We start from the raw sequence: 17011 nt of genomic DNA, 5'->3' as shown, positions 1-17011 counted from the left end.
ATTGATCAATTTCGTCTTCGGATTCCCAAAAATATCTTTATTTTCTTAGTCATATTCCTTTAGTCAAGATCAACAAAACTAGGATTATCGTTGTAAAAGTAACCACACTTTCTAGTTCTTGGTATCGGGTAGAAATGAATTAATTCAAAATGCAGTATCATATATATATATATATATATATATTTTACTCTCTTTCTCTTGTAGTCTTATGTTAATATGACAAGTGACATAAAGTACCCACTATCTTCACAATTGGCCTTGACCGCATTTTAGCTCCTCCACTAACTTTTTTCCTGTATTCTGGTATTCACCCTCTTTGACCAAATGAATACAAACAAATCCAATGTAAATCAAAGTTCCAAAAACAAATTCAACCTCAATAAAATTTTTTTTTCCTTTTTAAAAAAATTCCAAACTAATGGTTAAAGCGAGATTTACTGATAGGACGTTGGGATAACATTCTCCAGCTAAAAAGTTCACCACTTAAATTTCAGTCCAACCATTAGATTTGAGTGTCCTAAATACTTGAATATTGGCTACTGGTACCTTTTTCATAGGGAACCAGAGCTTAAATACTGAAAAGTCTAAACTAGAGAGGGACAGGCTACAATTCTCTCGTCCTATTTTATTGTATTAAACAAATAGAATTAGAATTTTGATTATTGAGACTTTTTGCGCACTTCTTCGAGCCTCCTCCGTTATATTTCAACTACTTTGTCTGATATCGATAAGCGTATCTTGCACTACCCAATATAGTAACAAAACGTACTCTCCCAGTACCATATTTTTTTAATTTTTTATTTAGTCATCTATCAATATTGGGTTGCTTCGTGAAAGACTAAAAATATAGCTCATTAATTTATTTTTTTGATGAAAATATAGTTGGCGTTCATTTGCACATTATAAACCGTTATTACTAACATTCAATCACCATAGTTTTCATATTTTAAATGAATTAATTACAGTGGTAGTTTACCGAGAACTAAAAATCATAAAATGGCTGATTAATTTAAAGCTTTGTAACCAGCACAAGATGAGAGCTATTAACATTGGTCTTTATGATAAAAGAAATTACCAAAACTCATTTCTTACCCATTACAAATACAATGTAGTTGATAAAGATTTGACAAAGTTAAGAAAAGAAAGGGGGGAGAAATCATAACATACTTTTCTTCTCTCACAATGAAATAGAAAAGAAAGAAAGACTGGTATCTTATAAGGGAAAGCAGCCAATGCTGACAAGGCCCACTTTCAAAACGACTCCCATACATGTATGAAGCATTCAGATTTCCACATAGATTAAATATCATCAGTATCTTGTTCGGCTTCTTCTCCTGTAATTTCAGCTCTCGAATCAGTCTTCAGGACAACAAATAGGTCCATAATATCAGGCAACAAAATTGAAAGTAAAACAATGTGGTCACCTTGGTGAACCAGAGTAGGAACCGGAGCGAGATCGTGTACGAGTGCGGGAGCGGGAACGAGATCGTGTATGAGTGCGAGAGCGGGAGCGGGACCGAGAATGAGAATTATACCTTCGGGAACTCCTGTTTCTGCTTGGACTCCTACTCTGTCGGTGCCTTCTGAAGTAAACACATTATTAGCTGATCTAATTTGCTATACCAGTTTTCTCAAATAATATATGTATAGATATATATCAAATTGCTAATTCATACACATTACTAAACAGTGCCATGTCTAGCATATCTGTCAACCCAGCAAACATCTATCTTATAGATTTTGTAGGAATCCAGTTAGAAAACATGTCTAAAAGGAAAACAGACATTTAAATCTGGAAACACTGCAGTGCTTGTGGTATTCAAACACATATCAGACCACAACTAATTGAATAAATACTCACAGTAACTACCACCCCATCGTGAACAGATACAAATCAAACTTCCTGCGTATCCTTATGCATGAACTACAGACATAGCAAACTGACCTTGGAGGAGAACGACTGTAGCTTCTACTACGGCTGCGATGCCTATATCGACTTAGTTGGCTTGTTTCTGCAAGTTTTTCAAGCCTCTGGCGCTCTTGCTCTCGCTTTTTAGCCATCTCAGTAGCTGTATCCTTCTTAACTATATAGGCAATAAGTTACATAATCATAGGTATCATTTGATCTAGATAGATGGAACTTAAAAAGTGAAATCACCCACTCCAAAACTAATGAGTTAGACCATTAGTATAACATGAGCAGAGAAAAGGGGGAATTTGTTCATCACAACAAACCATAAAAATGTTAAAATATTTTTCATTAACTGCTTCCCTGTAAAATACAGTGGTTGTAGATCATACTTTGTTTGTTTAGCTGCCTGCTCATAATCCTTTTAAGTCGTTCTTGTGGCGTTTCTTTCTTCTCACCCTGTTGCTGTTTCATTGGTCCCACAGAAGAACTGGCCTTAGTTAACTTTGCTAGTGCTGAAGATGAGCTGTGGAAGGAAAGAGAAGACTTAGTTAAAGGAATTCGAGCATCAAATTTTATTTTATCTTTTTTCGACAACTGTATATAATTCTTTTCATTTAAAACCAAATTAGCCAGAAGATATATAGGTACACTTCTATCTGGACTTTAATTAATTTATTTATTTATTTATTTTTTCTAACAACTAGTTTTGGCAAATATCAAAAGCATAATTTTCCAGTTCAAGTAGGACACCATGAGATACCTTACTGATGGTTTCAGCACTTTAGAGCCCTTATCTTTGTCAAGGGATACACCGGATGCAGGATCAACATGAAGGGCCTCAAGTATGCAACCAGATGCTGGCCTGCAGGAAAGAGAAGCATTAGCGTTACCCCTTTCAATAGTTCCCAAGAGGAAGGGAGAGGAGGATAACCCTAGGCTAAGCTGCCTCCTCTCATCCTCTTAGCAATGCCAGAAACCCTAGGCATTATCTGTTCTAAACCAGAAAAGTTTGCCTCAGGTAACAAAATTTGGTAAAGCTGCAGCAGAGAAAAGATGTCCAATCTATCTTTGCAAGAATTAAAGGTCGAGTGCTCCGACCGGTTTAACATATCAGCTTGAGAGGGAGGAGATGTTGGAGGAGAAAGTCCTTCGAGCTTTAAATCATTCCCATCGCCAGATCCCCCAAATTCAGTAATATATTCTATTTTAGGAGTCACTGGCTTGCTTCGATGAACATCATCAGAATGCCGGCCACGAGGATATCTCCTTGAATATGATGGTGAGTAAGACCGAGATCTTGATCTACAGACACAGAGACAAAAGAAAATGATAAGCTTCTACAAAGCTCCGTTTATGGGAAAGAAAAATTCTCAGGCAAAATGATGTAAAGAGTACCTTCTTGAGCGTGGATAAGCTTCATAGGTTGGACTTCGTCTAGTTTCACTGCATACATATAGATAGCGAAATTACTATAATCCCAACAAAATATCAATCAAAATTTTCATTTGACAACAGGTTCAGACTCCAATTCTTTAAATTGGATATTTATGAGTTCTACCGATAGGGATCATGGTGGAATACTCGAGTTCCTGTATTTCGAGCAGCTTCCCTTTCTCTCTCCCTTTCTATTTGAGAAACCTTTCTTCTTTCCTTGCGACTCAGCTTCCTCTGTAAAATTCATATGCCATTAAATGTCAATGCGCATAAAATACAAAAGTTTATTCATCGACTCCTGAGAACTTACAATTGCAGGGTCTCCTTTGATTACTTCCTTTTGCCTTTTTTCTTCCTCCTTGGCTTTCTTATCCATGTAAACAAGCCACCCATACCTTTTTACTCCAAATTCCTTTGCTATTTTATCCATACCTTCATCATTGCTATCGTCACTGTTAAAATCCTCCTCATCTTCTTCTTCATCTTCTTCTTCTTCCTCATCAGCATCCTCATTATCATCAGCACCTAAAAGATGGGCTTCTTCTTTTCCATCCCCCTCATAAGAAAACCCCACTTGTGAATAAGAACCTTTGTTTGCAGGAGGCTGTGGCAACTGAGATCTGCCAGATATGCATGAAAAATCATTTTTAAAAGTAAATCACCAAAATTAATTACAGTACTATATACGATTGAAGGAGAAAGTAGTTGACGTAATCCCAAAATAAGTCAGAAAACCATATTATCCAAATATGATGACATATGAATAGGCAATGGGGCTCAACAGAAGAAAAACAAAGTTAACACACTGAGGAAAACTGAATAATAAAAGTTTCCAATCCATACACTTAATGCCCAAAAAAATAGAAAAAACCACCTCCAATCTTCATAATAATTTGAGAAAGCCATCTCCAGATGTCACAGTTTCAACATCATATTATCAAAATTGAAAAATGATATTAAACACCAAATATATTTATACGCAGAAATAACTCATTAGAATTTTAGAACTTAAGCATACAATGATCTAAACAATATATCATTTTACATAAAGCTTCAACAATTTCCAATGGTCATATCCTGATAAGAAATGCAATGAACCCATAATTAATGAGATAATATATCAATGCCCACTATCCAACATATTAAAAAAATAATAACAAAAAAAAAAAAGCACTTTCTTTCACCCCACTAAAAGGACAAACAAACAAACAAGCCTACCTTTCTGGTGCAAATGGAGCAATGATCTTGGCCTCTATCTCTTGATACACATGTTGCAAACCCTCCTCATCAGTAACTGTTGACATAGAAAGCTTAGCTTGTAATACTAACATAGAAAGCTTAGCTTGTAATACTAATCTCCAATTGTCACCGTATAGTACTTCAAAAATTGAAAAGTTTAGCCTTTCATTTGTTTGTTCAAACACTGGATATGGTTAAGGAAAATACATATATTTAAAAATGTTTCAACAATTTAACTCATCAAAAAATTAAAAGAAGTACCGACATCCTCTACGTCGATGCTTAATTAAATCCCGATAACGCTCAAAATTAACAAACTCTTCTAGTTCTTCCTCTTCTTCAGACTTTTCTTGGGCCCGAAAATGCCGCGAACCAGGTTCCCGAATGAAATCAAGAAGGGCACGCCCATCAAATCTATAAAAGAAAATTTACTTCCAATCTTAGAAAACCAATCGAGAAGAGTTCAATTTTTTTTTTATTTTTTTTTATTATTATTATATATAAGCTGAAATGAAATAAATGAGCTATGTATGCTTGGAAAATAAACACACACACACACCTGTCAATCAAAATATCTTGCTTCCCATTCCAAGGAATCCTGTGATAGAAATACATATTAACAAAAATTTAAGCGCAGTGAGAGGGAAAATATAAACACAAAACAAAACAAAAAAAAAAAATAAATAAATAACAGCAAAACCGTTCCACATGAACCATTGAGAATGTTAAACCGTTCTCTGCTCTAACTAATGAAATATAAAAACGTAAACCAAAAAGTAACAAAATATATCTTATGCAACCTCAGAATTTTGATAATATAATCCTAATTCAAAAGCAACAGCTATCTCGAAAAGATTGTATTCATTAAAAAGGGAAAAAAAAAATCAATCATAAAACTTTTGAGTGGTAAAACTGGAAAAAAAAAAATATATATATATATATATATATCCAAATTAGGGGAAAGGGGAAGGAGAAAGAAGCTTACAGGCCCTGCTGGTCCTGAGTGGCTTGGTAGAGACCATCGTCTCGGTACATACGGCAACGAGAGCCGATGACCTGGATCGATTGCTGAGGATCGCCACGGCGTTTGGCCAGGAACACTGCCCGCCTCTGCGCTCGCTTTCGAGCCGCGTCCATCATGTCGTGTACCTTCCTCTCCGACCTCCTCGCCTCGTGCCACATCTTCGCTTTTTTCCGATAGATTCGATTCGATTGGACTTTCTGTGAGTTGCAGAGAGAACTGGAAAACCCTCGGCTTTCCCTTCGTGAGCGAGAGAGACAGATATGAGAATGGTTGTACAAGGTAGCGATCGAGAATGTACACTGGCACACAAGTCTCTGTTTGGATCTGGGCCTTACGTCTTCACGATATGTCCTTGGATAAAAGGCCCACATATCGGCCTCATCCAGTTATCCAAGTTTTGTTTTTTTGTTTTTATTTTTATTTTTGGAAAAACACAAAAAATGTCCATGTGTCATCCAAAATAAAGAAAATATTCACCCCTCTCAATTTCAATAATTTTGCCTATAACTTATTTACCTCGCTAAATGAATTATTAATTATATCTTTTTTTTGCTTTTCCTTTAGTAGCACAACCTCTTTCTAGTCAAAGAAAAAGAAAAAGAAAAACGATGTTCTAGGTCTAGATCTTTTTCAACCTCATGATCTGATCTTCTTCACTTCCACAAACAATGCAAGTTTGCTCACATCCTTCAGTTCTCTCACCACCTAGAAGCTTGAGCCAGCGTCTGCAATCCTTCTATGTTTCTTCCAATTCACCTAACCTTCAATCAATCCTTCTTTGTTTCTTCCTATCCGCCCAAGTGCTGATTATGTCGATTATATTCTTAAGTTTCGGTAATAATGGAGGCTACGAAGTAAATCCATTTTTGTGGGTTTATTTAGGTAAAATGATGAGGGTATTCTAAGTAATTAGTTGGATAGAAAAAGTGAAAGGTGAGCATTTTTCTTCATTTTAGCTAAGAGGTTGGTATTTTTGCATTTTTCCCCCTTTTTTTTTTTTTTTTTTGAGCTTAGAAGTTATGACCCAAAAAGGCCATGATCGAGTTGCATTTAATGTTAGTTCTCATCAAGATTTAAATGACAGGGATGAGATTCAAAGATTTCAAAGCTACACGGTGGATATCTCCACTCGAAGCAACGTGGGGGATTCATAGTTTTACGTTAAATGAAATACATCCATCATCTTGAAGATAAACAACTTGTGACTTTTAAGAAATCATATAATCTTACTCATGTTTTATCTAATGATTTTTGGGTACTTTATTTGAAGCAATGGAGTTCAAAGTTACAAAGAAAAAAATAGATAAAAATAATTTAGAATAAAGATTTAACGAAATTTTAAACATTTGGTTAAATTTTAAAAACATTTATAAAAGTTAATTTGAAGAGTTAAAATTGTTATATTTGTTCAAGAAAATTTTTAATATTTTATTTGAAACTTTGGAATGCTCAATTTCCACAAAAATATATAAAAATAATCTAAAAGAAGTATTTGGAAAAAAATTTAAACATTTAAGAAAATATGAAAACCTTTATAAAAGTTAATTTCAAGATTTCAAATTCATATATTTGTTCAAGAAAATCAATTTGAACATTTTATTGGAAATAATGAAGTTCAAAATCACCAAAAAAAAAAAAAAGAGAGAGAGAGAGATAAAAATGACTTAGAATAAAGATTTGACAAAATTTTAAATATTCGGAAAAATTTTTAAAACCTTTATAAAAGTCAATTTCAATAATTCAAATTATTATATTTGTTCAGAAAAACCATTTTTAATACTTTACATAAACGTTGGAATACTTAATCTCTGCAAATATGTATGAAAATAATCTAAAAGAAGAATTTGGAGAAATTTTAGACATTTGAAAAAAAATATATAAAAAACCTTCATAAAAGTTAATTTCAAAATTTCAAATTTTTATATTTGTTTGAGAAAACCAATTTGAATACTTTATTTAAAAAAATGGAATTCAAAATCACTAAAAAAATTAAATAAAAATGATTCAGAATAAAAATTTAACAAATTCAAACATTTTGCAAAATTTTAATAACGTTTATAAAAATTAATTTCAAAAGTTCAAATTTTTATTTTTGTTAAAAAATTTATTTTTAATACTTTATTTGAAACTTTGGAATATTTAATCTTTACTGTGCGTGCGGAAGCAAACCAAGTACACGTCAAACAAGCTTTACAACAAGCAAACCTATAAAAACCATGTATCTAAGTATACAACTTCAAATATACATATATATAGATATATATAGGATAGTTATACGGAACACAACAAAATGTTGATTTTGCTGTATACATAAAAATCGATATTTTTTTTCAAAAAATATGTACATATACACAGTAAAATTGATATTTTTTTTTTTAAAAAAGATTAATTTTTAAGATAGTCCGCAACGATCTGCATCGTCGAATATCCCTCTCTCTATATATATATATATAAAATACAAGCCCCAGCTACAGTAAAGATGTCCTGACCGAATTATATTCGGACAAAAAATGTGGCCTTTTTATGAGGAGCTTGCTCTGCCATTCGATTAGATGGATGGCCCAGGTTAAGTTTGGCTCAGATTTCTCGCACGTGCCTTCCCTTTCTCTTCTCCTCTCCTTCCACTCTTCCTCTTCTCTGCTTTCGACATCTCTCTATTTCTCTCTATATGTCTTCCTTTATTTTCTCTTCCTATAAATCCTCTTTCAATTCCCTTGCTAAAAAATTAAAAAATTTGAGAAACTAGAATTAATTTTGTTTTTCTACAAAAATGGGGAAAATAATTTGTTGGGTTTTCCTTGGTTTGCGAGATTATTCCCCTCTCTGATTCTTACTTGGGTCCTATATTCATTTTTGAAAGACCCATAATCTGATTCTGGGTCATTTTCTTTGTTTTGGATCGCTTTTAAACAATTATCCTCTTCGTATAAATAAAACCCAGATACAAAAGATTGAAGAATAAAAAAAAAAGAAGGCAAAACATAAGGTTCAGGGTTGGGATTTCGTGAGTATGTGGAAGCATTAGAAGAAGAACGGAGAAAGATTCAGGATTTTCAAAGATAGCTTTTCGATTTTCAGCATGATTCTTAAGACAAAAAGATTAATAATAACTGTCATAAACCCATCAATCTAAAAACTTCCAAACACGAGTTAGAAACTCCAAATTCAGCAACCCAAAAGATGCAAAAGCTGAAATTTATATAGTTCTTGTTTCTAAGTGTGATCAGACAAAAAGAGAAAGAGAGAAATAGGGAGGGAAGGGGAGACAGGGCCAATTGAAATCATCCATCGATCGAAAATTAATTGACAGGAGTAAAACTGGTTGGCTGCCATGAAGTCAGGAGAGAGAGTGTAACGGCCCAGTCCACCTGCATCAAGATGTTGTCCTCTTTAGCTTAGGGTTCACTCCCTCTCTCCCCCCTAGCCTCAAGGTTTTGTCAAAACGCGTCTTAATGGTTAGAGGTCCCACCTCTTTAACCTACCAGTCCCACTGGCCCGGGCCTCCCAGGCCCAATCAAGATATTGTCCGCTTTGGGGTATTCCAGGCCGTAGCCCCCCTCAAGGTTTTACTTTCCCTCCCAGGAACGCGTCTTAGAGGGGGAAACGCGTCTTGAAGGGAGAGGTATCCACAGCCTTATAAAGACCGCTTCGTGCCCCTCTCCAACCGATGTGGGATGTTACAGAGAGAGAAGAGAGAGAGAGAGAGAGCAGGTGTAGACTAATAAAGGGGTTGGATATCTGAGGAAGGGAAGCACATGAGAGAGGTTTGGGAGGAGAAGAGAAAGGTGTAATCTCAGCCATCTTTGTATGTTGAAATTGTCAAAAAACAAACACACGCAAGAGAAAAGTAATAAATTGATGGGGAATTTCGTCCAATACTCTTATTTCAAGAGCGTTAATGAAATATGTCCATTCCATTTCAATCTTTTTTATTTTACCCTCTTATTTTTTAATATTCACAAATTATCTTTTTTAAATATTAAAAAAAAATAGAGATGAAAAAGTATTCTATTTTTCCCCTAATATGGAGCACGAACAAGAAGAGGAAGAGAGAGTGAGAGAGAATGGCGAAGTAGCTTGGGACGACCAGAAAATTGTTCAATAGGAGAAGTGAGTGGAGGACGGAAGCATCCGAGGCTCATCAATCAGCTCCACCACATCCTTCTCGGTCTTGGCCTTGGAGTTGCCACCTTTGGATACATGCTCACATCAACCAAATGGTTTTGTTCTTTCTCTTCAGTCTCAATACGCCATTTCGATCTACCCTAATCCACTTGTTAAATAAATTAATTAAATGTGGACTTTGCATAATTAATTTCTCACTTACAGGGTCCATTTATGCCATTAATGGGACTGGCTTATTTTATTATTTGTACTAGGGCTCTTGGTCACACACTCTTTATAAGACTTCAGTTGGCCCATTGGACTGGAAGACCAACTCTCATTATAAGCCCATTGACTTGCACAGACTATAAAAGGGTCTAGGGCAAGCAAACAATATATACTGTATTTTATTATTGAGATTAGGGTTTTCAGAGATCTGAGAGTGGTTTGAGTGTAGTGTGTCCATAGGCACTACTTTATATTGTTTTCTGTTTTGCAGATAGTAGATTGATAGTTTATTAATGGCTGCCTTCGGAGGTTAGTATTTTATACTTGATTGGAATTTATTATGCGTATTAAGATCCTTAAAATTCTAACAATTGGTATCAGAGCATGGTTAATATGAATAATAAATTTCATGTGATTATTCGGATTATTACTGTATGTTCGGCCATTGAATAATCTATACATGTTTTTTTTGTTTATTTTTCCTTCTTCTCTGATTCGAATACATGTGTAGATTAAGAGAATCAAAATTACATATCTTGTGAATATATAAGATTCATGCCCGATTGTGTTTGTGATGTTTATATATTTGCTGGAATCTGTGTGATAATACTTTCGATTATGTATGCATATCTATATATAACCCGATTGCTATTTCTTCATAAAATAAAAAATAAAAAAAATCAAACCCTTAAAATCCGAATAATGGTTATTGATGCTATTTGAAAACTGGGCTATGTTTTATTGGTGTTTATGGATTGCATGTAGTAGTTTAGACTAATCAATTTGGTTCAAAACCTTGTAAAAATCTGTTGATTTTGAACCTTCCATGGCCGAATATAAACCTTGCTTGGGTGTTTATTTTGGGTTGATTTTGAATCAAATTGATTTGTGGGAAACGTTGACCAAGGGAAGACGAAACTATCTCCACCGGTATTTCCGGAAACGGAGTCCGGAATGCCGAGATAGAGTCGGGTAAGAAATCGGGTCGCGGGATCCGTACAGGTTAGAATCGAGTCAGACTCGACCCGGCTAGCTAAGGAAGAAGGCGCGAACGACGTGCCGTTTTGGGCTGACTGCTGACGTCAGCACGACACGTCGTTTGCTGACATTAGCAGGCCCAAAAAAAAAAAAAAACTTATTTATTTTTATTCTCATTTATTTTTATTTTTAAAATATTTTTATTGATTTATTTGTTGTTTATTTATTAATTAATTTAATGATTCAATTGTTCAATTTATTTATTTATTGTTTATTTATTTGCTTAATTATCACATTCTAATTTTATTAAATTAAATTAAATATTTGTGATTGGAAAATTGGATTGTGTAAGCTTACCCAAAGAGGCTTTGTGCCTAGTTGGTATAGTAGTGTGGGATTTTAGGTGCTCACCTATCGTGAGACTTATATTGTCTGCATTATGTGTACCAATGTAATGTGTGTTGGTATAATGGATGGGTTATCTTTTATTTACCTATATTATGAAATTGCCAATTTGTTAATTATCTCCCACTTATTAACCAGGGTCTATACAGGTAACTAGGCTACCCTGTCGATGGTTTTAGTTGCTTTGTATGACGCCTGGAATGGCAGTAGAAGTTGATTGAATACCATGAATTGCAGGTTCTGGGTTACCCTGTCGGTGATTCAGTTCAATGCATTTGATTGTGGTTATTTGGTTAACTGTCCCTGGCCCGCGTAAGGGTATCTTTAGTGCTACAAAGACTCTAAGCGATATTTATGTTTGTGTTTTTGTGTTGAGGGGATGGAAAATAGTAATTGAATTGTCTTATATTTTGAATGTCTTGTTGTTTACTATTTTTACAGCTAGTAGCACCCCAAACCTTCTGCCCATGACTGCTATCCTTGTCAAGGAAGAGGATGATATTAAATTAAGTAAGTCTAGGTCTGTTGCTATGGTTTTACATCAGGTAGATAAGTCCAAGAAGTTGTTGGTTTTGGAACTTTATGTGGCAATTTATATAAGCTTGATTTATTTAATAATGGTCTCAATTTCTCTGTTAATCCTATTGTTGCTCCTATTGTTGCTTCCAAACACCCAAGAGTTAATGACAATTCCTCAATGTTATGGTATAAACGTTTGGGACATATTTCTAGGCACAGAATGGAAAGGTTAGAGAAGGATGAGATACTTCCTAATCTTGATTTCTCTGATCTGTTGACTTGTGTTGAATGTGTGAAAGGGAAGTTAACTGCCAAAGTAAGAAAGGATAAGTTAGCTAGGTGTGGAGATGTTTTGGAGTTAATCCACACTGACATATGTAGACCTTTTACACCAACTACTTTGGGTGGTTATAGATATTTTATTACCTTCATTGATGATTACTCTCATTATGGACATGTTGAGCTTATTCGTGAGAAGTCAGATTCTATAGTTGCCTTTAAAGAGTTTAAGGTAAAGACGGAGCTTCAAAAGAATAAGAAAATAAAAGCTGTAAGGTCTGATAGAGGTGGTGAGTTTTATGGTAGATATGATGAAACTAGAAGGAACCCAAGGCTTTTTGCTATTTATTTGTGTGAGTGTGGCATTGATGCGCAATATACGATACTTGCTACACCTCAGCAAAATGGCATAGCTGAGAGACGGAATAGGACTTTGTTGGATATGGTGCGATTTATGTTGGCAAATTCTAGTTTGCCAGATTATTTGTGGGGAGAGGCTTTAAGGACGACGGCTTATATTTTGAATCAAGTTTCAAGTAAGTCCGTTCTTAAGACACCTTTTGAGTTGTGGTCAGGAAGAAAGTCTAATTTGCACCATTTTCGAATATGGGGTTGCAAAGCTGAAGTAAGGATTTATAATCCCCAAATTAAGAAGTTGGATCCGAAAACCATTAGTGGATATTTTGTTGGTTATTGTATAGGATCTAGGGGGTTCAAGATTCTTCTGTCTTTCTCACACCACCAGGATCGTGGAATCAAACAGGGCCATTTATTTTGAAGATAATTTTGGATTTGATGATAATAATGGAACAAGGGTGCCTCAATTTAGAGAAGAAAGTGTTTTCATTCCCAGTATAGTTATTCCTGATAGAGATATTGTTGATCCAGTAGTTGATGAACCAGTAGTTGGTTAGAATGAACTCATTGTTGAAGAGCATGATATTCCAGCTATTGTAGATGCTGATGTACCTTTGAGGAAGTCACAAAGGACTAGGAGATCAGCTATTCCTGATGACTATGAGGTTTACTTGTAGGAGCATGAGTTTGACATAAGTGATGATTTAGATCCAGTCACTTACGAGGAGGCCATAAGCAGTTTAAACTCAAATTTTTGGTTGGATGCAATGGAAGATGAAATGAAATCCATGGCATCAAATGGAGGTTGGGATTTGGTTGAGTTACCAGAGGGTAGCAAGCCTATTGGGTGCAAATGGGTCTTTAAGACTAAAAAGGACTCCAATGGTCAAGTGGAGAGGTATAAGGCTAGACTTGTAACTAAAGGGTTTAGCCAGAAGGAAGGAATTGATTATACAGAGACTTTCTCTCCTGTATCCACAAAGGATTCTTTTAGAATCATTATGGCGATAGTGACGCATTATGACTTGGAGTTGCACCAAATGGATGTCAGAACTGCTTTTCTGAATGGTGATTTGTATGAGGATGTGTATATGGTCCAACCAGTTGGCTTCCAGTAAACAGGGAATGGTAATTTGGTTTGTAAGCTTAAGAAGTCAATTTATGGTCTTAAGCAAGCTTCGAGACAATGATATCTCAAGTTTGATGAGGTTGTCATCGGAAATGGCTTTAAGGAGAATGTGGTTGATAGGTGCATATATATGAAGGTCAATGGGAGTAGTTTTATATTTCTGGTGTTGTATGTTGATGACATACTTTTGGCTACTAATGACACTGACCTATTGTCTAAGACAAAGCAGATGTTGTGCAACCATTTTGATATGAAAGATCTTGGTGAAGCTTCTTTTATTTTGGGCATTAAGATTGTGCGAGATAGGACTAATTATGTGTTGCAGTTTTCTCAGAGAGCCTATATTAATAGAATCCTTAAGAGGTTTGATATGCACAATAGTTCTCCTGGAAATGTGCTAGCCACAAAAGGTGAAAGGTTTTCTAAGGATCAATATCCCAAGAATGATAGAGAAAGGATGGCAATGAAGAATGTTCGCTATTCTTCAGCAGTTGGTAGTTTAATGTATGCTCAAGTTTGTACACGGCCTGATATAGCTTTTGATGTAGGTGTGCTTGGTAGATTTATGAGCAATCCTGATCCTATTCATTACCAAGCAGTTAAAAAGGTCTTTAGGTATCTTCAGGGTACTAAAAATCATATGTTGACATATCGTCGCACCAACTCTCTTGAAGTAGTTGGTTATAGTGATGCAGACTATAAAGATTGTGTGGATGATAAGAAATCTACCATTGGTTATATATTTATCATGGTAGGAGGGGCTGTGTCTTGGCGGAGTGCCAAGCAGTCAGTGACAGCATCCTCGACTATGGAAGCAGAATATGTGGCGTGTTATGAGGCTACCCATCATGCAGTTTGGCTACGAAATTTTATCCGTGATTTAGGAGTAGTTGACTCCATTGAGAGGCCTATTATGATGTATTTGATAATACTGCAGTGGTGTCTTTCTCCAATAATTTAAAAGGTACTCCTGGTGCGAAGTACATTGATGTGAAATATTTTGTGGTAAAGGAAAAAGTTGAAGAGGGTCTCATTACTGTTGTTCACACGACGACTTATAGCATGGTGGCAGATCCACTGACCAAGGCTTTACCGGTAGGCATATTTGAGGAGCATGTGTCCCGTATGGGATTCTTAGGCAGTTGAGACTGCTGTGGGTCAGTGGGAGTTTATTATGTATTCTGCAGTAATATCCATGTTGAGCATTATTTATTTCTTTGAGTATTTTTAATACATTGATGTATGTGGATCATTATTTATTCATGAGATGATTTATTACACATATTATTGCTCCTAATATTCACAAGCCTGTTTGAGACTTTTAGTCCATGTATATATGTGTATGTTAATCCACAGGTGCCATGGTAAGTCCCTACTACCTAGTTTGGGTATACTGTTGTATCCTGTCGATACACGATGTGCTCGAATGAAATGGTATTGTATGTGTTTGGGGATTGCACATGGTTAGGTAAATCTCTACTACCTAGACTGAGTTTATGGTATGCAAAATGCTCAGTTGAAATGGTATCACGTTTTGAGAGATTTACTGAGAGAATCTCTATTACCTAGTCTGGTGTATTGTTGTGTCCTGTAAGCATACTATATATTTAGATGAAATGGTATCATGGTTCAGGAGATTCTATAGTAAGTGAGTTTGGATTATATATATAATGATTATGCAGTCCAAATGGGAGAATGTTACATAAATTAATTAAATGTGGACTTTGCATAATCAATTTCTCACTTACAAGGCCCATTTATGTTATTAATGAGACTGGCTTATTTTATTATTTGTACTAGGGTTCTTGGTCACACACTCTCTATAAGACTTCATTTGGCCCATTGGACTGGAGGACCAACTTTCATTATAAGCCTATTGACTTGCACAGACTATAAAAGGGTCTAAGGCAAGCAAAAAATATATACTGTATTTTATTAATGAGATTAGGGTTTTCAGAGATCTGAGAGTGGTTTGAGAGTAATGTGTTCATAGGCACTACTTTACATTGTTTTCTGTTTTGTAGATAGTAGATTGATAGTTTATCAATGGCTGCCTTCGGAGGTTAATATTTTATACTTGATTGGAATTTATTATGCGTATTAAGATCCTTAAAATTCTACTCTAGGTATGTTTCAAACCCTTTAGTTATTTATTTTTAATAAATAATACATCATGAATATGTTATTTGTGTTAGATGATTATTTTTTGTTAATGGGTTTGGTTATTGTAATTTTCATTGGAAGAGATTTTTATTTATTTATTTATTTTTGGGGATTGTGGTTGCACTTATTCGTGATCTTATTTGGATGATTTGATTTCTGGATATTTTGGGATTTTAAGCCATTTTTTTCCCTGCGAAGATAGCTTGTGAATGCGATGGATTCCTATAATACTATGATAAATTGGTGAATACAAATATAAATGATGGGGTTGACTTTGAATCATTTGAGCATTTTATTTGTGTGGGTATGATGTCATGTCACTAATAAAAAGGAAAAAAAAACAAAATAAACAAGATGGATTTTTATCAGCTTCCCCATTTCTGTTTTTTTTTCCCTCTCATTTATAATAACCCAACGATAATAAAGAAAGTTGAACAATTTTGACATAGATTTCTTGTTGAATCCTTGTTTAGGTTGGAAATTTTGCTTTTGTTTTCATAATGATCAAGGAAGATAAGGACCTCATGGTTCTTTGAGAACTAAATTTAAATCTCGAGGAGAAATAAAACTTTAAGTATGCTAGTTTTAAAACTGCTAGGTGGGGCATTAACTTAGTTCCTTATGGATAAGCTCCAAATGAATGTATTAGCTTGTAAAGAGATTTAAATATGGTGTTTTCTTGATATTTAAGAATCATATCTTCTACTTCTAGCTTAAATAGAACACTATTCCATGTTTTGCTTATAGTGCATGATGATGCTGACCAAAATAAGGACAACAGTAATGCATGGAAATAGATGGTGCAACAAAAATAGTATAGTAAATGTATTATTTAATCTTTTATTTTACATTGCTATGCTGTCTCTATTTTCATCCCATTCGTTTTGAAGCAATAAAACTTGTTGTTAAGCCGGTTAGCCAAAATTAGCATCCTATGTGGGTAGGTTGATTTATGAACTTTAAATATGAGTTTCCTGAATTATGTCTTCTAATAATTAGTTTGGTTTAGGCTAAGACCAAAAGCTGGTAGGTTTGGAGACCTATCTAACTCCTTGCTCTTTTCTCCTTCTCTTTTTCTTCTTCTTCTTCTTCTCACCACTCTTTCCATTCCTCTGCTTCTCACTAACTCTTCCCATATATCCATCTCACACAATTATCTTGAAAGAGATTGCCCATGTGTATGGTTGATAAAGAAGAATATAGGTTCTATGGTTTAAGGGGGCCCTTGTGTTCTCAAGAC

General features: G+C 34.8%; 1 protein-coding gene across 2 annotated transcripts; it reads right to left on the bottom strand.

The window, feature by feature from the left end:
* Window positions 1-1036: 1036 nt before the first annotated feature.
* Window positions 1037-5917, bottom strand: LOC107424797 (uncharacterized). Of its 2 annotated transcripts, none has more exons than XM_016034658.4 (13): window positions 5571-5917; window positions 5145-5183; window positions 4851-4999; window positions 4565-4640; window positions 3657-3966; window positions 3471-3580; window positions 3308-3355; window positions 3011-3214; window positions 2673-2774; window positions 2302-2435; window positions 1946-2084; window positions 1425-1580; window positions 1037-1334 (listed from the first exon to the last, which is right to left on the bottom strand). In XM_016034658.4, exons 1-13 carry the CDS (start codon window positions 5765-5767, stop codon window positions 1310-1312), a joined length of 1689 nt encoding a protein of 562 aa, XP_015890144.1. In that variant the 5' UTR covers window positions 5768-5917; the 3' UTR covers window positions 1037-1309. The 2 variants fall into 2 exon arrangements, with proteins under 2 accessions (XP_015890144.1, XP_015890143.1); XM_016034657.4 differs by having other exon boundaries at window positions 1425-1583; window positions 5571-5914.
* Window positions 5918-17011: the final 11094 nt, after the last annotated feature.

Source organism: Ziziphus jujuba, chromosome 7 (genome assembly GCF_031755915.1).
Source record: "Ziziphus jujuba cultivar Dongzao chromosome 7, ASM3175591v1".
In the NCBI taxonomy this organism is placed as follows: Eukaryota; Viridiplantae; Streptophyta; class Magnoliopsida; order Rosales; family Rhamnaceae; genus Ziziphus; species Ziziphus jujuba.
The sequence above is the reverse complement of the archived record's forward strand: the minus strand, read 5'-3'. Positions and strand labels throughout refer to the sequence as shown.

What these genes read in the sequence shown, in the direction of transcription:
- LOC107424797 (XM_016034657.4), bottom strand. Translation starts at nt 5,767, where the DNA reads ATGTGGCACGAGGCGAGGAGGTCGGAGAGGAAGGTACACGACATGATG. An exon ending in ACTCAGGACCAGCAGGGCCT is followed by an intron (nt 5,184 to 5,570) that starts GTAAGCTTCTTT and finishes TTTCTATCACAG; the next exon opens with GATTCCTTGGAATGGGAAGC. An exon ending in TCAAAGGAGACCCTGCAATT is followed by an intron (nt 3,581 to 3,656) that starts GTAAGTTCTCAG and finishes TGAATTTTACAG; the next exon opens with AGGAAGCTGAGTCGCAAGGA.